The 22,292-nt window shown below is 38.7% G+C and overlaps 1 protein-coding gene across 2 annotated transcripts in view; it reads left to right on the top strand.

Annotated features, from left to right (window-relative positions):
• The window catches only part of MTHFD1L (methylenetetrahydrofolate dehydrogenase (NADP+ dependent) 1 like), a 139,885-nt gene that overhangs the window by 44,649 nt on the left and 72,944 nt on the right, over positions 1–22,292 (top strand). For both annotated transcript variants that reach the window (XM_021540609.3, XM_077782193.1), the window contains 2 exons: positions 6,294–6,362; positions 13,600–13,711. In XM_021540609.3, the coding sequence (XP_021396284.3) occupies positions 6,294–6,362; positions 13,600–13,711 (181 nt within the window). The remainder of the gene's footprint in view (positions 1–6,293; positions 6,363–13,599; positions 13,712–22,292) is intronic.

Raw genomic sequence — 22,292 nt, 5'->3', positions numbered from 1 at the left:
AACTCATTTCTTCAACTCTGGTAACATCTGGTTCAAAAAGCCTCTGGTCTCCATAACCTACTTGGATCATTCTCTGCAATTCTTAAGGCAAACAAATTCAGTGCTGGAGGGAGTCAGAGTGCGGGCTCTTATTTGAGAGAGCTGGTAATGTTTGCTACTGTGCTTTTAGAGTCTGCTCAGATGTTGCAGTGATAGTTACCACATGAATGCCTGTACCACTGAATCAGAATGGGAACAAGCTGTTCTTAATTCAAAGGTTACTGATAGTGCTTGGGACAGGTTCATCTGTCATTAGATTTTTTTTCTTTTTTACCTTCACTAGTTGCTGTTTCCTCATTCCCTACTTCAGCTTCTGAAAAAAATCAGTATGTTTTTTCTTTAAATAACATTCTGTCCCTTGTATCTGGGCCGTGAGTCATTGAACAGTGGTTGGAAGCTCACATGTGGTTATGTGTGGCAGGTTCTGGTGCAGCCAGAAGCTGCCAGCTGATGTTTGTAATCAGCTGCATTCCAGGAGCAGTCTAATGCCAGCCCATCGGTGATGGCTGCCTGTGTCATACAGGCTCTGTATGTTTTCTCCTTTCTCCCTGTTTTGTGAACATCTGCTCAAACTTACTGTGTAATAAATGAGTAAAGCAATGCGTATCTTGCCCTGTCAGCAAAGATAGCATATCTGCAAATCAGGAGCACCTTCACAGCCTTAGTAGATTCCAGTTTAATAAAGAAATGAAAACATGATATCTAGAGGATTTAAGAATGAAATTAAGATAAGGTTTAAAATTTCTTACTACAGTCAGCATTGAAATTCAAAGTAAATAATCTATTCCCAATTAAGCAGAAGACATGAAGAATTGCATGTAATATTCTAGCTGTTAAAATTTTGCTTTTGCTTTTCAATTGTTTAACTTTGTCTTGGCCAAGTGGAGGGGAATGGGGAATAAGTTACATTATAAGGCATATGCAAATACTTTTAAATTATTTAGTGTTACAATTAAAACTGCATTTGTAGTATGTGATTTTAATTTTGACACTACTTTTATATGAAGGTACTTTTATTTATTAGTACTGCAAAATATTTGACCTGCTAACCACTTAATGCTAATTAGCTCAATGAATGACAGAAATGGCTTTTCCATTGGGGCAAAAGAATTTTAGAACTTTTCCACTGTGTCCCTAAAATGAAAGTAGTGCTCAGCAAAATGTCTGTTACTAATTCAGTTTTCTTTGGCTTTTTTTAAAAGAAACTTCTTATGCTTAGTGTCTCAATCATCTGATAGTTTTGCTTGTTCTGAACATGTGTTTCTAGTTGTTCTTTAGAGCAGTGTTTTGTATTATTAAAAAAAAAAAAAACAACAACAACCAAAAAAAAAAAAACCTGCCCAGAAAGAAGAACTCATCACAGTATGAAGGACATGTGTTATGAACATCTGAAGCTATGCTGCTGCATTCTTTTCCCTCTGGAGGTTCTTCATACCATGCACAGGAAAGACTTGGGTGCATGTCATGATTGGGAATTGCAGGAACTCCTACCTCTTTTGTTGTGCAGTGTGTTAAAAACAAGTACAAGAACCATGGGCATAAGAGGAATATTATTTAATGGTTAAGGATGTAAAGCATCTCTTTGGAGAGCTCTATTCCTGTGTTCTTAGCAAAACATTCATGAGGTGCTCTGTCCACACAAACTGATCCTTATAGCACATAAGGAGTTCCACATTCCTCAGTCTGGTTTAATACTAGGGAGCTTAACAACTGAAATTTATGGAAAGAGTGAAACTCCATCAAGAACTTTGAGCCAGGAGGAATTATCTTCTGTTGTCCCAGGCTGAGCATCCAAAATTGGTGAATATTTTTGAGCTTGATTCTTGTGTGTGCAGGTTTCTCTTTTGAAGAACAGGAGCAAGTGTTTGTTTCTGAAGACTAAATAGTGTTGCTGAAGAAGTCAGATGCTGTGGTGTTGGGGTTTAAAAACTGTCAAAAGAAATTAACAGTGGAGTCTATGATTTCTGTATGAAATTAAACAATGCTTACTTTGTACAAGAGGACAGAGCTTATGAATAACCATACTGCACAACAGCAGGAGAAGTATAATCAAAGATCATAACAAGTCATAATTCATATGTATGAAGAAGATAAATTTCTGTTCTTTCATGTAGCATTTTGTCTCCTTTGCTGGTTTCTTCCCACAGGTGGTCAGTCTGTTTGAGCAGCTTGCAACTAAACCTACCATTTCTAGACTTTAAATGTAGTCTGTGCTCTTCCCCTCTTCCCCTGCAGTGCAGCTTGTGCTGCCTGTGTTGATATAATCCAAGGATTATGTCTTGAGAAAATTTTCACACACATCAAGAGGTTTGATGTGAAGCCATTCTGCTCCTAAATTTCCATCCACCTTTCAGTCAGGGTCAGTGAAGAAGTAAGGCTCTATAGTTCAGTAAGGCAAGATCTCAAGACAGCTGAACAAAGGAAGAATACTGTACAAGATGTTAGAATGCTCTCAGTCTAGATTCAATAATTTTGACTTCTATTTTTGTAACACAAATTCAAGTTCAAAAGCTTGAATCCATCATAGTCCATTGACATGGAACATTTTAGTCCAAAGAACTGCAATTGCATATAGTACTAAGAAACTTTAAAGGCACTTTTATCATGAAAAATACCACACAACCTGAATAATGGCCCAGTTCTACCTATCTTTAAAAAAAAAAATTTGGTGTTCGTGTTTATATCCAACACAGATTGAATTTTTTGCATTTAAATATTGACAGTAGTCTTCAATTCTTTGAAATCTGTGTGAACCAAAACTACTAAACCTTTTTCTGTGATTTGTTTTCAGATGTACGCCCAAAATACTTCACAAAAATAAAATTGCTCTTAATTTTGACTTTATATGCAATATAATTATCACAATAAAATAGTAAAACCTATAATACACATTGGCAGATATAAACCATATGCAGAGACAGGCTAGGAATAATAGAAAAAAGATAAATTGAGTATGTCATGAATTGAGAAGACTCCACAAGAGTAATGGATTAAATGTCTATCCTCTGTAATGGAATATGTTGAACTCTTTGCCAAAATGTGGTGCTCATTGTACAGTATTTTGAAGACTTTATTGCTTTTTGGCTTTTTCAGTGAGGTAGAATTCTGATGGACACATGCCATATTTTAATGTGAAGCTAAATCGGTATATATGCCCTAGATCAGTATTTCAGCAGATATGAAAAATATTGAATAAATATGTCACTATTTTTTTTAAATAAGAATTCTTCTCAGTTTATTTGCTGTGCCATACTATTTGCTTTCAGTAATTCTGGGACAAAAAGAAAAAAAAAGCTTCATATTTGCTTATGTACATTTACGTGTCAGCTGGTGAGATTTTGTTCTCTGGTTCATCAGAAATATTGTGTACAGTGTTCACTTCAAACAAAAGGAGTTGTAGTTCTTCTCAGGTTATGGTTTAAGGTTTAGTTTTTTTTACAGGACTGAAATTGCAGAAAGTATTATTATTTTGTTAGAGGCTATAGTTTCAACTGAAGGGAAGTTGCCAGTACTTCATTATTTTTCTTATAAAGGAAAGGGTTTTTCTCTGCCCTTCAGTCTGTGTAGCCTTTATTCATTTCATAGTAGTTACTTTCAATCACTTTCCTTGTCATCTGGTGTTGACTTTCATTTCCAGTCTTGATAGACTTCAGAGACTGCTCTATTGGAAGTTGCTTTGGAAATATTTTGGATTTTCATTGAAGTTTGCCTTTCCTGTGTCACGTGTTTATTTTATGCTCTGTGATCTGTGCTGTCCTGACGGCTGCTGGATAGATGGAAGGAGCATTATTTTCAGAAATACCTGGGTTCCAGGAAGGAACCCAGAAAAGTTGAACATCTGTATACAATTGATTCAGAGCCCTGCTTCTTTCCTCTGAGAGTGAGTTAGTGGAAATCTAATTATCTTTGGGCTCTCACAAGCTTAATTGGTGTGTGTCAAAGCCCCTAATTCTTTTATAAGAAGCTTATCTACCTTTTCTGAATAGGAAATAGGAATCTTATTCCTTAAGTAGCTTTGTGAATCAGATCCAGGACTTGGAGTGAGCTGTGGGAATTGTGTATTAGATACTTGGAGGAGTATCTTGATGAGTATACAAGGAAATGAAAGCTTCATTCTCACAGTTGTGTCAGATAGGTATGAAAACCTTATTGTTTGTTTAGCTTTTAAGGACTGCTGTTGACACCAAACCTGGTTAAGAACCATGGCAGGCACAAGAGATGTCTATTGGAGTATTTATGTATTTTCTTCTTTGCTTTCAGCTTCAGATAAAATGAGTTCTTGTGTCCAGAAGGTGTGTCTACTATTTCCCAAATAATGCATAAGTGATATCTACCAAAAAGTTAAAATGCAGAGGAAGTGTTTTTTTACTTCACTGTTTTTATCAGATTGGTGAAGACATCAGAAAACAAAGGAGACAGGACTTAAGCCATTATTATCTAGAAGGAGCAGGGGAGACGTGTCCTGATTTTATTTTTCGCTTCTTCTTCCAAGTCTACTTTCCAGTAGGGCTGATCTGTGGCTGCTCATGTAGTTGTTCCTGCTGCTGACCACTTGAAAGACCAGATGTAGAATTTTGTGGGTTTTTTTTCTTCTAGAAATGAGAGTATTTGGGTAGATAAACAACAGAGTACCAGGCTGTTTCTATGGAGGTGGTGGAGTCTCACCCATTTTGAAAGAGCTGGAGTGGTTATGTTTCCTTGCATTTGAATCCTAGCTTCTAAAATTAACATCCTAAGAAAGAGCAGTCTGATTCAGAAGATGAAAAACTATGCTGTTTTGCTATCAGTTTCTCATATCCTTGTGCATCCATTGGGTTTTGTAAATAGTGGGAGATGCAGAGTGCAAAGAGAAATCTTTTCCTTCTCTCTCTCTCCTTCACAGTCCTTGAAGGAAACACTTGGTATGCATCAGTAGAAGCCAGTTTTACTATTTTGGTTTCAGTTCAGTTTTATCTAAGGCCAAATATTCTGCATCATTTTCTTCTGAAGTCTGTGCTCAGACATGATGCTCAGAAAGGGGAAGATTGTACTTTATAAAATACTGCACTTAATCATCACATACTTTTATGTTGTATCTGTTGCCATCAAAATTTTCATGCAGACTTTGATTGCTCAAATTTGGGCTTAGTTGACAAAAGCTGTGTTGGGAATTATAAAGGCACTATATTTATTGCATTTCTTTATTTGAATATTATTGTTCATCTCTTTATAGGCAACTTGGATATTGTACCCATGTTTTTCAATCTTCATTTTAAACACTTTACAGCAGCTAGGATTTTTGTTTGGTTTTCATGTTTCTTTTCAATACACAAATATATTCTTTTTATTTGCATTCTCTGGCAAATCTATGAGCCACTCTTTATAACACTACTGTGGTTTTTTTGAACCATGATCTAGTTCTTTCAAAATGAAAACCATAATCTCAAAATCAAAGTAATTTAATAATAAAATTGAAAATATGCTGGTGGTTTCTAGATAGCACTCTTCATATAATCTGATAGTGATGTGCACACTCTGTACTCTTTTTTTGTTTTCTAGAATGAGCATTGAAATTTGGTGTAAAGGGTTGTTATGACTTCTATTTATTTTAAGGTCAGTCAGTATGACATTTATACTTCAACAGAATTTTTAGGGAGGAGTAAGGCTTTTTACAACCAAAATACAGCAGTTTGCTCAGCTTCTTTTGAGATCTCATCATCATAGTAAGGCACCTCTAACTTTTAATCGTGTGATACATTTGTTATCTGCCCCTGGTAAACTCTACAGCTGCTTTCATCCTGTATCAGTTATGTATGTATTTGTACAAGTCTTGAAAAATACCCTTTCTGGTTGTTGCTAGCTATTGTTCTATGCTCCTGATTCTATCATAAAAGAGACACATCTGTCATTTCTTTTGGCAGTTTTAGTAAGATGTTGCCTTCTTGCTTTCTCAGGTCTCAGTGGCCTTTGGCACTTCATCTTTTGTTACCTTCAACATCCTCATGCTGATTGCTTAATTCTGTTTCTGATCTTTCTATGAAATAGGACAAAGAAATTACCTGTTGCCTTTTAAATGTATTTGGAATAAAACCACTTTTGTTTTTGACACACTGTAAATACAGAATTTTAGAAGTCTTTAGGTAATATTCAAATAAATTCTTTATGCATCACTGCAACACTGCTTTGAACTGTAAGGGTTTTTTAACTGTGAGTGTAACTTGGAAATGCTGCACCTTATAATTGACTTCCTTAAAATGTGGACTCTTGTCTTTTAGGGCGTAACTGGTGCTTTGGCAGTTCTGATGAAAGATGCAATTAAGCCCACACTAATGCAGACACTAGAGGTAAGTATGGCTTATGACGCCTGCCCTTCTCCAACTTTCAAATTCCATACTGTGCTGATCATGCTTCTCTTCAGCAACTGTGCTTGACTTTCAGAGTTCAAGCCAGGGTCTGATCCATAAAGGCATTCTAGCAAACATTCATTTCTTTATGTTAACTGTTCTACTCTATCTGCATTTATATATTTTGGTGGTTTTTTTCTTTTTGAGATCTGGCTATAGTCACGATTTTACCTAGTGTTGCAAACAAGCTGCAGTGCATTGTTGAGCTGCTTCTGAGCACAGTGGGAGGCAGGTTCATCTTCTAAGTCACAGATTTACTATGATTTTCCACTTTGTTCTTACAGGGAAGTGTCCTTTTTCTGTATTTCTTTTATATGGATGTTCTCATGATTCCCACAGCCCAGCATTTTTTGTGGAAAAAAGGTGCTTTGCTGTGGCCATTCTAATCTGTATTACAGTTTGTGCCACTCAAAATCATAGGAGGGTCCTTTCATCTGTTTATGCATTTTCAAAAGAAGTTTCCCAGCCACCCTGTCTTGCCATAATGGCTTCATGGACTAAATGAAGCTTTGATGGGCTGTGAGAGAAATGTACACCTACCCTAGTGAGCTTTTTTCCAAAAGCTTAAAGAACGTAGAATTAGTGCAAGCTAACTTTGTGCCTGGGCAGTTTGGTATTGATATTTTGATGGGAAACTGATGAGCAGCATTCATGGGGAGAAGGAGAAAGAAAAATGAGAAAATAATGAAGCATCTTTGAAAACAAATGCACTTGGAGAAAAATCTTTTTTTTTCATTTGACCATGAAAATTACATAGCTGGAATATTTCACTATGATTCTTGATATAATGAAAAGTTGAAGAGTGCAGAAAGATACCAGTGCAATCACCAGTTGATAAAAATGTTTCACTTTCTACAGCATGTTGAAGTAATAACTACCTTGTTGCTTTTGTGTTTGGATGGGGACAAGTTCCTAGTCTTGGAGAATATTATAAAAACATAATTTAATATTAGAAAATATTAGAAAATTTAATATTAGAAAACCAGAATTTTATGTTATTTTATTATAGCCATCTTAATTATTTTCCCCTACAAAGAAAACCTGTTCTTTCTTGTGGCTGTATGAAGAATGAGTGTGTGTATGTGTGATAATTTTAATATAACATCCATTAGCAGAAACTGGAGGTCACAAAGCATTAGGAATGTCATGGCCAGAGCTCAATATTATAATCACCACTTGGGTAACATTGTGTGTGTTAAGCACCAGTGATAAAGTAGCTTTGATTCTGTTTAGTCACTCTATTTGCACTTTACATATCTGTTGGAAAATACTGTGGTTTTGTTGCAGTGTTCTGAAAGACAATTATAAATGTCAGAAGAGATTCTTTTGATTGATAGGCATTTGGTTCTGGGACTTGCATGCATTTATTTTTTTCCTTGCATTTCTTTATATTCACATTTCTATCCAATAAAATTCCTGCCTTTTATGTGGTATTCTTTTCTAGTCTAATCTATGCTATGGCTGAAACATCTGCCAACTTTCATCAAACACTACTGCTTGTTAGCAGGACCCTAACCACATTACCCAAAGATTCAGTTTCCCCCTAAATTTTCCTCACAAAGTTATTTTTAAAACAGCAAACCAAAGCAGCTCAGAAGTCTGCTTCATGCTCCACTCCTTTGCTTTGGGTCTTAAAGATGAATTTTTGTCACCCTTTGGATACTTGCTGGCTTGCAGGCTAATATGAGTCATCTATCCCAGTAATGGAGATCTCCAGTTTATCGAAATATTTTCCAAGATAGTGCTGTGCTTTGGCTGATGTTCTTTTGGGCTGTGTCATTGCTCTCATGTTGAATCACAGAACCTGCTGAGTTAGAAGTGACCCCAAGGATCACCAAACCCAGCTCCTGGCCCAGCACAGCAACAACCCCAAGAACCACACCATGAGCCCGAGACAAACACTCCTTGGCCTCTGTCAGGCTGGTGCTGTGACGACTTCCCTGGGGACGTGTTCTGTGTTCCAGTGCCAAGCCACTCTCTGAGTGAGGAACCTTTTCCTAGTGCTCAACATAAACCTCCCCTTGCTCAGCTTCAGGCCCTGTCTCTGGCCACCACAGAGGAGAGATCAGTGTCTGCACCTTCTCTTATCCTCACGAGGAAGTTGTAACTGCAGTGAGGTCCATCCTCAGTCTCCTCCAGGCTGAGCAGACCAAGTGACCTCAGCCACTCCTCAGATGGCTGCCCCTCAAGGCCTTTCAGCCTTTCACTATCTTAATGCCCTCCTTTGGACACTCGCTAATGGCTCAATGTTTTTTTTTTACACTGTGACACCCAAAACTGCCCCAGCACTGGAGGTGAGGCTGCCCCAGTGCAGAGCAGAGCAGGACAATCCCCTCCCTTGCCCGGCTGGCCATGTTGTGCCCAAGGCACCCCTGGACACGCTTCACCTTCCTGGGGATGCAATGGCCTATTCTGCTACTGCCTGTGCTGTTGCTGCTCTTGAGCTCGCTTCATTATTCTTAATTCTTCATCTGAATAACTGTAAGAGGTGCTACTTTTAATAGCTTCAGTTTAAAAAAGCAAAAGGAGGGGAACAAGGAGGATGTTGTGCCCTGCACACTTGAATATACTCTTGTGAGTTTAGAGCTCTCTAGCATGGTAGATTTTAAGCTAAACTTACCCTAGTATACCCTGGGGTGGTAGATGTAATAGTATTTCTTCTGCTGTAGATAATGCCATCTTTCTGATGAATGTGTGAATTGCAAATCAGAAATGAGGATAACTGAAGCCTACATTGCACTTGAAATAAACCTAGTAAGTAGTATCCAAAAGTTAGCATCTTAAATCTTAAGTTTCCAAAGAGGTTACCAGTAGTAATTGGGCCACATAATCCTAATCCCTTTGGGAAGAACAAGTTCTTCATAAAAGTATAAGGACCTTTAGCAAAAGCACCATGATTTGACAACAGAAAAATTATAAATAATCCTACAGCATATAGGCGGTGAAAAAAACATAATAATATGATTACAGAGAACACAAATACAGCTCAGAATGGGACATGGATCTGTCTGGAAATTAGGGACGAAACTGTTCACCAAAGGAGGACTTCCAGATCACTTTGGGGAATGGCAAAAAGACTGCCAGATGAAGGAGAGCAGGAGTTCTGGATGACTGATAGTTGATTTGGCATAATTTCTAAGTCATAATGACTGTGGGTAGCAGTGACTGGAAGGAGCCATTGCAGAGATAGTAGCCAGTGCAGCTGCACTCCTCTGTGATCTGGCCACAAGCCTGTAGATGGGAATTGTGTTAAGCCATGGAAGTCTGAGGAATTGCTTTTAAGGGCCTGTGAAAAGGGAGAAGAACAACATGCTTGGTAGATTTGCACCAACTTTATATGGATGTCTGCATGCACTGGAGAAGAGGCTTAGAAGGTCGTAAATCAAAAATGATCAAATGTCAGTCCTGTGTGGAACTGAACTGGCAACTTATGTCAGTGTTTTTTTTCATATGTGAATTGATGTGTGTTTTAATCTGCTGGTTTTTAAAGAGGTTTCTTGGTGGGTTGCTTTCCTTCACAGTCCTGCTACACTGACACCAGAAATTCTGCCTGAATGTGTTAGTGATTGACAGTGTTTTATATGCAGGATTGACAGTAAAACTTTGAAAATGGGAGACACAGGGCACTCCATCTACAATAACCACAGACTTCAGTGGAGCTTACTTATATCCAGTGCTGTAGAATTGAGATTACTTTGTTTGGAATGTACATAATGATTTCATAGTGTTTATCTATGTTTCTCATGACAGATTTGTTCTCTTGTCGACTGATCCCTTAATGTTTAGCATTTATTTATACCATGCGTAACAGAGCAGCTGCTCTATGGGACAGCCCTTTGTAGTTGCAGGCTGGCTGCTCTGGGGTGGTTTGTTGTGTTACTTTTGAAGTGCCACTCATAGTAAAGATGAGAGAAGAATGGTAATAAGTATTATAAACATCCTTCTAGCGGCCAGATAGCTTCAGATATTTATTGACATTCTGGGTTTATTTTCTTTTACTGAAACTTGGATAATAATATTTTCTGTACTGAAAATAGTCAGCAGAATGCATCCCTGTGCCACTGTTTGGTTCTCCATATAGTTTGTTAAGAGTGTAACAAAAATAAGTGTGACAGATGGACTGGCACAGTCACTAAAGCTGGTCTGAGAAGATATTGTTGTCCCTGTTCCAAGGTGTGCCTGAGGCTCCCAAGGTCCTGCTGGAGTTCACTCTCTTCAGTACCTACACTATACTTTTCTTCCAGGATTGGTCTTGTAAAAAAGCCATTCCAATTGCTCTTCCTTTCCTTCTGGTGGATTTCAGAGCTCCAGGGGAGCATCTGTCTGTGCCAGTGATTTAGTAGTATGTTTGGATTTCTAATTAGTCATGGGAGCCTCTTGACTTCCAATATTCTGGATTTTGGATCCTGCAGTCTACATTCCCTTCCTATCCATGTTGTGTGGACAAACTCTTGGAAGCACAGTAGCACAGGGAATGTAGGAGGAGACTTTCTGGCACCTCTCTTTGCATAGCTGCTGCTGTGTGTGCTGGGCTGCCCAGTCACTGGCAGCAGGTGTGGGTCCGTGCATCACATCTGCCTACTGTGTGCTCTGGGCTTTAGTAAGACCAGCCCTGTGATTGCTTGCCACAAGAAGTTAGGGGTTGGAAGAGTAAAATTAGTCTTACTGAGTGATCGAAGACAGATTGGAATAAACATTATGGATCTGAGTCTGGTAGCTGAAAATTTGTGGTCCTACCTATTGGAATGCCAAATTCTTGATTAAAGTAGAAGTAAATCTTCAGCTTAGTTTGGTGAAAGTTGTTTGCATTTGATTTTGTATGTTACAAGCTCTTTGGGAAAGGGATAACATATTTTGCATAGCACCTATTAGTCTGATGCTCAAGTAAGTTTTGAAGGTACATGTAGTTCCTGTTAAGATTTTGTGTACCTGTGTAAAATCACAGTTGATTTTTCAGTATGTGTCCATTAGCAGATAGAAAAGAAGGAAAAAAGCTAACCCTAGGTAACCACTATGTTATGATTATAGTGATCTAAACCACTTCTCTTGTTACAGGGCATGATTTCTCCTTCATTCCTCTTTTTTGGCTCCTGTTTCTACTCTAACATGTATGAGGCAGAGTTATCTGAGTTGTAGCTTAATTGTGTTGTTCCTGGAGAATAGCCCCCATCCATGTGTGTGCACGTGGCAGGGCCTAAAAAGTTACTTGTCTTTCCTCTGAGCAAAACAATTAATTATATGCTATTACTCCTAAAGGAAGCAGTAAGAAGAGATGCTTTTTGTTGATAAATCATTTTTGGATATGATTTCTAGTCATCATTACTAAAATGTTCATATCTTCTGTAAAACACCACTTACATTACAGTAATGAGATAGAGATTTTCTTATGCAGGTTATTTCCTTAGACATTGGTGGCTGAGGGAAGGGAAGAGGAAGAACCAACTTGTATTTTATGGTTAATAGTTTCTAAGCCATGGTCTGGGGGACTATTAGAAGTGCCCTGCAGCTAATCCACAGAACACTGTCCTCATTAACTGGTGTTTCTGGTCAAAACTTGAAGGAGGTTGCCTGGTAGGCTGCCTGAAATTTTTAAGGGCTGGCAGTATCTCCTAATACAGAATGTGAGAAGAGCATCAATGGAAATAATATGAAATTGTCTGCCTACCTTTTCTTTAACCAGCTGGGCACTTTAAGATGTATAAACACAACAACGGGCATTTGTTTATCTAAGTATTTTGTATAGGACTGTTGAAGTAACATTCTTCTGTCTGATTGTGTATTCTGTTTTAGAGAAAAAATAGCAGTTAATGTAAACTCAATCCTAATCCTTTCTGAGGATGCTTATTTTCTAATTTCTCCTTTCCTTTGTGTCCCTGCCAAAAATATAAGTGGGAAGCTGAGAACTGCTTCCTACCTCACAAATTCCCTATACGTAGCTAATTTGCTTACTCCTTGCCTCCAATGTTTGTCTCCAGAGTCGATTTTCCCTGTGTAAATACAAGTGTATGGTGAATTCATGTAAATTGTAGGAGAATTCAGCTCTGCACCTGGGCTTCCAGCAGCAGTGAATGTGTTTTCCATTGTATCAGTATCCCCACTGCACCCCAGCACGTCCCTTGCCATCTCCCTCTCCAGCTCCTTAACCCTTGACTCTGGTCCCTCATAGCTTCTGCTGGCTCCTGTGCCAGTGCAGGAATGGCTGCTGCATCCAGTGAGGAAAACAGGAGCACACAGGGCTGGAGAAGGGCTGGAGCTGGGCTCCTACTTGTGTATCTGCAGTGCTGGAGTTAATGCTTGTTACAGGACGTGTGCCAGAGTAGCACACCACAGTATTAGAGCTGTGGAAATATGAAACATGAACTAGTATAAGGTGGGGTTAGGAAGTTGTCTAAGTTTGCACTACTGTTTATTACTTTCTAGGAATGAAGCAGGCAAATGAGGTCTCAAGAACCTGAGATACTCCTTTAAATTGTCTAATAGCACTTCCTTCCTATATGTGCTTTGATTTATATGTGACTTTGATAAGTCTGAAAAATTATTTTCTTACATAATGTGCTGGTTTGGCCTGGGATAGGGTTAATTATCTTCACATCAGCTAGTACAGGGCTGTGTTTTGGATTTGTGCTGGATACAGTGTTAGTAACACAGGAATGTTTTTGTAATTGCAGAGCAGGGCTTTCACAAGTCAAGGCCTTTTCTGTCTATCACCCCACCAGCAAGCAGGGGTAGAGAAGATGTTGGGAGGGGACACAGTCGGACACAGCTGACCCCAGCTGGCCCACAGGGTATTCCCAGCCATATGGCATCGTGCTGAGTATGCAAAGCTGTGAGAAGAAGGAGGAAGGGGGGGGACATTTGGAGTGATGGCATTTGTCTTCCCAAGTAACAATTACACATGATGGAACCCTGCTTTCCTGGGCTGAACACCTGCCTGCCCATGGGAAGCAGGAATGAATTCCTTGTTTTGCTTTGGTCCTGTGTGTGCAGTCTTTTCTTTACCTATTAAATTGGCCTTACCTCAAGCCATGAGTATTCTGACTTTAACCCTTCTGTTTTGCTCCCCCATCCCACTGATAGATGGGTGAGTAATCAGCTGTGTGGGGCTTAGTTACTGGCTGGGGTTAAACCATGACATCTATACCTTGAGTTACTTACACATATTTTTTTTATCATCTAGGGAACACCAGTATTTGTTCACGCTGGACCTTTTGCTAACATTGCACATGGAAATTCTTCTGTTTTGGCAGATAAAATTGCTCTTAAATTAGTTGGAGAGAAAGGATTTGTAGGTAAGTAAATATTCAGTTTATTGTATTATGATGTTAGTAAATTGGCAATGATGCAAATGAATGGAAAAATTAGCAATTAAAGGTAAGAATACTACCTTGTTATTAATATTAGTATAAAATAATCTTAATGTGAATGTGTAATAAGCCAAAATCACTTCTTCACTTACCCTGCCTTTTTTCTCAAGTCCTGTCACTGTGGTCCTCTCACCATGTTTGACTCACAAGTGACCTGTTCACTCCTCAGGGCAGCTGAACCAGTCAAATGGCCAGGCATTGAAAGAGGTGTCCTGTTGTTCATTCTGTTAGTATTCATCTGGTCTCACTTGATAAACCAACAGAAACAATTCTTTCTTCCTGATGAATTATTTCTGTACCAGTACAATAAACTCAGCCAAATCAGATGTTAGATGTCCCTGAGCCAGTGCAGAGGACTAGCAGAGACAAGGTGGTAGAAAAAAGATTAATACTGCCTCATTTTGGTGGCTGTGAGCCATTTGGTTGGTCCAGCTGCATTGTCAAGCCTCACCGTGAGGCCCTTATGTTCCCATGAAAGCATTTGAGTGGGCTGACTCTTTTTATATTAGGAATTCAGCCTTACAAGCAACAATGGATACACAGAGCTTGGCAGTTGCAGGCAAAATAAACTTGTAGCTGAACAATGAACTAGCTTTTATAAAAATGGTTGTGAGAGTTTAAACCTTAGAATTAATTAAATAAAAGGGGCATTGCAGCCCCCTTCACTGAAGTGGTGATGCCTTTGCACTGCTTCAGCCATTCTCTTCTGAGTCCTAAACACCCAGGTTGGATTACATTAATCCTAAGGCTGAAGTTTGAGTACCTGTGGAACAGGTTTGAGTACCTGTGAAACAGTGCTCTTGAAAAGATGCAGCAGTGTGAAACATGAGGTTTCTTATGCTAGAATCCTTACACTAGTAGAGAAACATGCATGTGTATGCTTATGTCATACCTACATACAGGAAAGGATTGTTTTTTACAGTGTTGTACAGTTTAAAGGTCTGTTTATTTGCCTCTATTAATCAAGCATCCATTCAAAGAAGAACATTTTGCATTCTGAATACATTTATTTAATGATAGTTGAATTCCTATTTCATTGGGCCATGTTTGTTATTACATGGCTTTGTAGAATGAAGAGCAAAATAATTTAGGGTAGCTAACATTTTTCATAAGCCATGTGAAGTGACTTTGTTTCTTCAGTGTGCAATCTTTTCAAGTGAGGAGTCAGTTGTGTATCAATTGAATGAAAGTATGTTGGCGACAGTCTTGAGTCTTGATCCAGGTTTCAGAGTCCAAAATGTATTGCCTTAGATTTGGATTTCCTTCCATTGAGTGTGTCCCTCAGGCACAGAGAGCATATTCTTGCATTTCTTGTGCTTTTTTCATTCTTTTCCACCTGTTTGTCTTTAACGCTCTTTTCTGCTTTGTTTGTCTTTGGCTCCAGTTTCTCTGCTGGGAGACAAAGCAGCATAGCTTCAATATAGGAAAACCTTTGTGCCTTGCCAGCTAAAGGCTCTTGTTCAGATTCTATTCCACAGAACACAAATCCCCATGAAACTGGCTTCAGAATAAGACTGCCTTTGCTCTGCAGAGACAGGAACTTCATCATGATTTGTAGTCCTTTGTTAGATTATTAAAGCAATAGTTCTTAGAGTGGCCTACTTAAATAAAGTTTGCAGGTAGTCACAAGTATAAATATTTGTTCTAATGGTTGTAATTGCCATAAGCTTTATGGTTTAAAAAATTACATGTTTTCTGGTAGCTAGTCAGAGCAGATGGGCAGAGACTACATACAGCACCCACTGGTTTATAAATACTCTCCTGTCCTACCCTACACAACTGAAGCCTAAAATGACAGCTACAAAGTGCTCACCAGTCCACACTGAGGTGACATCCATACAGATGGAGGGCCCAGTGCTTTGTGAATCTGCACGGCAAAGCAGGTGTTAACACTGCATTTCTGCCCACAGGAGTTTGCCTGAGCCTTCTATGGCCATTGGAATTCCAAGGGAAAAGCTGATCCTGTACCTAATTCAAACAGCCAGGGTGCAGGACAGCTATGCTGCAGTTAGGGAAGTAGCTAAGTTTATTCACTCCTGCTAAAAGTAGAAGTTTTCACTGTTCCATGTTTTCCTTTTGGGAATGTTCTGACACTCATTAAATCTTGTATGAGCGATTACAGTACCGCTCTGCCCTGTTGGTTAGTTGCATAAGCTCAGGAAAGAATCAAAAAGGTACTAGGAATAGAGTAAGGTATCTTGCAGAACCATGTGGCTGGGAGAGACATTTGAGGGACCACAGGCTATGAGATTACTCTCAGCTGCATCCAAAGCAGGAACATAAGAAACCTGTGACATATTCTGCAATTAAATTACTTTCCTGAATGGTAGAATAAAAATCATAATGTACATACATTAGCTTACACAGTGTGAGATGGGGTGATGATATTAAAAATATATCATTCATTTATTTATTGACTTATATATTTAGTGTTTATTTCTTATTTTTTCTTTTTTTTTTTTTTCACTTACACTGTATTTATTTTAGATTAGAATTTCCTGTTAAGTGTGTGGACAGTACTAAGGAGAATAGCATGGCTCAAATTTACAACACAGTTTTACAAACACAGACTTTTTAAACTCTCTGTCCTGGTTTAAGCACCCTTCTTCCTCCAGTTGCCTGTTTCCAGTCGTTTGCAACCCTTTGTTTTACCAGCACACCTGTTCACAGAGCCACATGACAAGCTGCTGGAGGCTTGGTCTCAATCGAAAACAACTACAACAAACAAAAACCCTTTCCTTCCCCCTCAGCAGACAGTGTCTGGGCAAACAGCTTTGTGTGACAGGGGGGAGATGAGATAATGCCACATAAGATGGTGTTTTTCCTGAAATAAATATTTGTAGTATTGAAGCCTCATTTGGAGCTTTCAAATGCCAGTAAAGCTACTGTGGATGCACTAACTGACCAGACTGAGCCTGCATTGCCAGGGCAGCTAAGCCTGTCTCCTTTCTCAGCCTGTGCTCAACTGTTTTTGCATGATATCCCAGCAGAAACCTATCGCCTTTTATGTTGGCTTAGTTTTCTGCTGACTTAACACAGAAGCAGTTCAGCCCAGAGTCACAAAAACACCAGAGCTGGTGCAGGAAAGGGTGAGCTGGGACAACCAGCAGTGAGAAACCAATCTGTTATGTAGATCCAATTACTTGTGTGACCATGTGCCACAGCCAAGTCAAAAAAAAAAAAAAAAGAAAAAAAACCCTTTCAAAGTGTTTTTTTAAAATTTATTTTTAAACCTTTTAAACCTTACTTTTTCTCTCTACCCTGCATTGCCTTTTTCTCTGCTAGCTTTTCAGCTGAAATGGCATCGTGCTGTGCCTTTTGAGTAGTGTCATGTAACAGTGATGTAGACAGTCTGCTGTAAAGAAAATATAAATTAAGTTTAACCATTCAGTCCTGTTGTGAACACTCTCTAACTGAAGACATTCCCTGCTTCAGTTTCAGATATCCAAGTGAATCACAGGCCTTCATTAGGTTTTAGATAGCTTAAGCCTTTTAACTCATCTTTTCCTTTCTCTCTTTCGTGAGCCTTGTTGCTGTGTGTCAGTAACTCAGCCTTTTTGGTATGAGTTTTGCTACTGAACTTTAAGTGCAATGCTGCAGCTGCCACTGGCTGGTTTACACTTTTTTGTCCTCTCAGCCTCTTAGTGTTTCCCTTCTGGGAAACTATTGCCCCTGGCCCTGCTGTGAGCAAGAGTGGCCCACTGAGGATGGCTGCAGGCAGCTCCTGCATGGGGAGCACCCACACTGAGGCACAACAAATGTGTCCATCATCAAAGCTGCCATGTCTCTGGAACTGTAGGTTTTGTGGCTCTCTGAAAAACTGTAGGTTTTGTGGCTTTTCCTGAGTTGTCAGGAAATTATTGCATTATACAAATCAACAGATTACCCTATCCATCTCTTTAATCCCTTTGTGTTCAGCAGAAGAGAGGGGTTATTGCAAATCAGAAGACAAGTAAGGCATGAGTAGATCCTTGGAATCCTAAAGCAAGTTTTTCCCAAGTTTGTTTTTCAGGTTTGGACTTTATGGTTGTCGATTGCTTTCTTTGCTACTCCTGATAAGCATGTCACCGTCGATGCAGAGAGCATGCTGTGCTGGGCAGCTTTGTCCTGATGTGTTTTATCAGGTGACAAGAGGGGAATTTTTGCAAACTGCTGCTGACTTAAGAAAAGTCCACTTTCTGTTTCTTTCTTCAGTTGGTACACTTGATGTAATTAGAAAGAATTTGTAGACTCAGTAAATTTTTATAAGCCAAGTAATTGACTCTTTTTATTGTGTTGGTACTCTGTTGGTTAGAGTAAGCTAATGATGCTAGCTGTTGTATCTCTTCAATACATACAAAGTTTTATTTCAAAGGCTATCCATTTTACATACTCTCAAAGCAGACATTGTTTAACAAGTTTATAAAGCACCTTATAAAAATTGTATGTGTTTAATACACTAAGTGAATAATCTTCAGTAGATATTTTTTTTAATGTCATAAGAGACTTCAATCTATTTTGTGTACTCTTTTTCCAATAAAGCCCAAATACTTCGGCTAAACTTCCTTTGGCGCCACTAGCAATGTGATATTATTACATTTAAATGTCAACTTTAGGGATTTATTTTTAATATTTTTTGCTTGATATCATTAGAAGGGGATTCCATGCAGTGACCCTCCAGAAAGCTTTAATTTTTAAGAATCTGCCCAGCATCTTTCTAGTTTGCATTATTTAATCTCTGACTTCTTCACTCTTACTTTCACAAAAAATCCCAAAATTTAGTGTGATTGCATTCCAGGATGTTGCTCTCTGAACAATGTGGCTGTTCTTGTTAAAGTGTTAAAGCAAGGTTAAGGTTTCACAGTACAGGGTGGTTGAGAGCATTATCAGTGTAGGTGTTGCTTGCCTACTCTGATCTGTGTGTATTACAAACAAGAAGAAGGATGTTCAGAACTTCACAGTATTTTCTCTGACCCCATTCATAGTGCAGCTGCTCAAGCAGCTGTGCTAGGCACAACTGTGACAGTGGGCCAGGGGGAGGGAAGGTGATATTGTGTTAGCTGGTATTGCTGTGAGGCTCTTAAAGTCACGGTCTAATAATACAAGTCTCAGTGGTACCACAAACTGCAAAATAAGGTACCATTACTGCTAGAAGATCCGTGAATCTGTGCTGTTCACTTGTGAGTGGTGGTGCCATTCACATCCACGCTGCTCATTTTATTACTTTCCTCACAGCTGCTGAGGTAAAAGTAAATTCCATTGCTTTCGCTTGTTTAAAGTGGGAACAAAAAAATTGTCTCCTTCTTCATGCTTTTAAAATCTTAGCAAATAAAACAGTCTTGAAATAATTTATTAATTATTATATGTAGTGAGAATCAAATATTTTCTTACGTTTTCATGCATTCAGAGTCCTTGAGAAAGTTCTGACTCCACCTTATTACTGCAGATTTCTACAAATTTTTTCTTCTGCTCCTTAGCATACATTGTAATATAAAGCTTTTCAGAAGAAAGATTGAGTACAAGAGAGCTGTCCTGAATGTTTTTGTGTATAAGGAAGCATTCTAGCATTTACTTCAGTATCATATGTCACTGTATTTCAGAGCTGAATTAATTTGAAATCCTATAAATTATGCAAAGCTGAACTCAAAACTGAAAGTTGGTATTGATCATGAACTATTGAATTATGTCTGACAAATATCACACTTGGCATAAAAAAGTTATGTTTTTCCCAGTCATGAGAGGTGGTGCTATTTTGAAGACAAAGCCTCCTAAATTATGGAATGTCTTGTGAGATTTTACCTTCTTCCTTTAAAAAAAAAATACATCTAAAAAACATGTTGGAAATTAACGTCCTCTTTCCTTGCTACAAAGTATATTTGTAAATGTTTGTTCCCAAATCTGCTGTTTATATCTGGAATTACAAGGGGCAATTTACAGGAATAAAATAACATGTCTTTATAAATCATCAGCCTTTTAGCTGAGTTCTGTGCTTTATCTGACAAGCATATCAAGTGATCTCCTTCATAAACTGACTTAGCTCCAGTTTGAAACCAGCTAGGATTTTTAACTCTTGCCATGGCCAATTTGGACTCATTTGATCTGTTTTTTGTAATGCTGTGTTACAACTTAGTCCTCTCTTTGTCAAGTGATAATTTTTAATAATACTGTCTCTAACTATTCAAGCACACATTCTCCATATATGACTGTGATTGATTTAATACTGCTGGGTTCCCAGACTCCTCCCTGATATTTGCAAGTATAAAGTTCCCAAATCATGGGTCAGATTTTTGTCACTTTTCTCCAATGGCAGTAACTCTTTACTGTAAATAGCTTTTATTCTGTTTCTCTTCTTCATAAATCCACAGAAACTTTCCCATGTCAAGCTTTGCTGTTGCCAATAAACTCCATCAGTGCTCCTCAGTCTTTCTGCAGACATGGTTTAACAAATAGTAAATAGTAGCCCTGGGGCTGGTCCTCTCTTCTGTCCCACAGTTCTCCCTTTAATCATGTAGTAATGTTCTTCTGGCCTGGTTAACAGACTCCTATGTATTGCTGTAGCAGGTTCTTTTGTGCCTCATCATTGTTGAGATGTCATATTTTCATCCCTGGAGAAAGCTTTTAATCTAGCATGGCCTCCCTTTGGTAGACAAAGGTTATGTTTCATACTTATTTCAATTTTTTTTTGAGTTATTCTCTTAAAAATCTGTTAGAAAACCATCAAGTCTGTAGTCACTCAGACTTCCCTCCATAGGTTTTGATACTTTTCAGGCACAAGGCACAAAAAAAAAAAAAAAAAAAAAAAAGGAACTTATTATTTAAGATGTTGATACAAGCATTGTGGTTTGTATTTTTCTTCTTCCAGGATTTTGAAAACTCTGATTCACACTTTATTAAGAGAAATGCATTCAGCTCTTGTGTATTTTCATTTTTAATTCCAATTTCAATATATTACAGTAACCTCACATCATCAGCTTCTGTTTTAATTTGTGGCACTGAAGACCCTTGTAATTTGTTTACGTTTCTTTTGCAGGTTCTGACACTTGTTCCCTAGCATAGCAGCTCACTCTCTTTTCCTCTCTTTTAGAGCTTATGTAATTAATAGTGACATTATCTTCTACTCTAGAAGTTAACACTGCAGGATAGCAAAGCTGTTTATTGGACTGCCTTTCCTCCTAGTGACCAGAAGTTACCACTGTTCTCATGCCAGATGTCATGTGAGAGACTGGACATTTTAATTTGTACATCTAGAGAATTTTGAATTAATTAGTGATTTCAGTATGAAGAAAGGCATTTTAATGATTACATGATAGAAAATAATTAAGAGGCAGCATGGTCTTATCACAGTTATTTTCAGTGGGGTTTTTATTGTTTCTGGGGGGGTGGATGCTGCTCTGTGCCTCAGTGGAAAAGGAATTAAATGGTTTTCTCACAGACTAGGAGCTGTGAAGGGGCACATGTGTGTTGGCTGTGTGCTGAATGAAGTGTCACACTACCACTGAGCTGGCTGGGTCACAAACAGAACTGGATGTGTGTAGCTTATTTGAGAAATCCATGTTTTCTTCCCTTCATATGGGTTTTCAGAGTAGAACGGAGATGCAGTGAGAGTGTTTGGGATGGGATTGTGTGCCTGGGAGATGTGCTGCAATGATGATGGAGAAACAGGAAGGGCTGTGTGAGTTTTCCTTCTGGCTGCCTGGTAATGAGAGCTGGCTGGCTCCTGAGGAGCTGGTGCCATGAGGAAATCTGTCCTGTCTCTTCCTTCTGGCCCAGTGAAAGACAAGGAGACAAAGCTGCCAAGTCCATCACTTGCCACCAGCAGCACAGGGTCTCTGATGGAGACCTCCTGCTCTGTCACATGGCTGTGGCACTGCAGTGCCTGACAGGAGCCATATATCTTACTCCCAGCTCCATCCTTGACTGGCTTTCTGGCCTTAAGCAAGTAATTTCAGCCTCTATGCCTGTACATATAGTCCCATTCTTCCTGATGTGTTCTTTCAGTTTATGAACTTTCTTGAGGGCAAAAACTGTCTCACCATAGCAAACAGGGAGACGACAAGCACTGCTGTAACAGGAACTTTAAGGTAACAGGGCTTTTGTAGAGCCACAGCAGCTGGCAATATTTAAACATGCATCAGGAATTTACTTACAAGCTGACATGGTATTTTAATGTCCTGTATGCTGACCTTTTCTGCAACATATTAGAGACTAACACAACTCTTTCCTCTGGCAATGATATTCATAAACTAAATGGAGTGTACAACTGTTAAGGGCTATCCATTATTCTCAGTCTCAGGATAGTTACCCAGATGTAAAAATAGATAGGAAGGATCTGTCATTCATTCAGAAAGTAAAGGCACTGCCCAGTTCCTGATAAATACAATACCATTCTAATGAGTAGAAACTGATGATACTGCAACTTCTGTTCATTTTCCCTTCCCAAGTTAGCTATCTTACCTAGTTTTAAAATTCCCAACACAGAAGAAGCAGTTCCTTTTGTTCTCTTGTTGCCAACTGGTTGTACTGTTTT

The sequence above is a fragment of the Lonchura striata genome, chromosome 3 (genome assembly GCF_046129695.1).
Source record: "Lonchura striata isolate bLonStr1 chromosome 3, bLonStr1.mat, whole genome shotgun sequence".
Taxonomy (NCBI): Eukaryota; Metazoa; Chordata; class Aves; order Passeriformes; family Estrildidae; genus Lonchura; species Lonchura striata.
The sequence above is the reverse complement of the archived record's forward strand: the minus strand, read 5'-3'. Positions and strand labels throughout refer to the sequence as shown.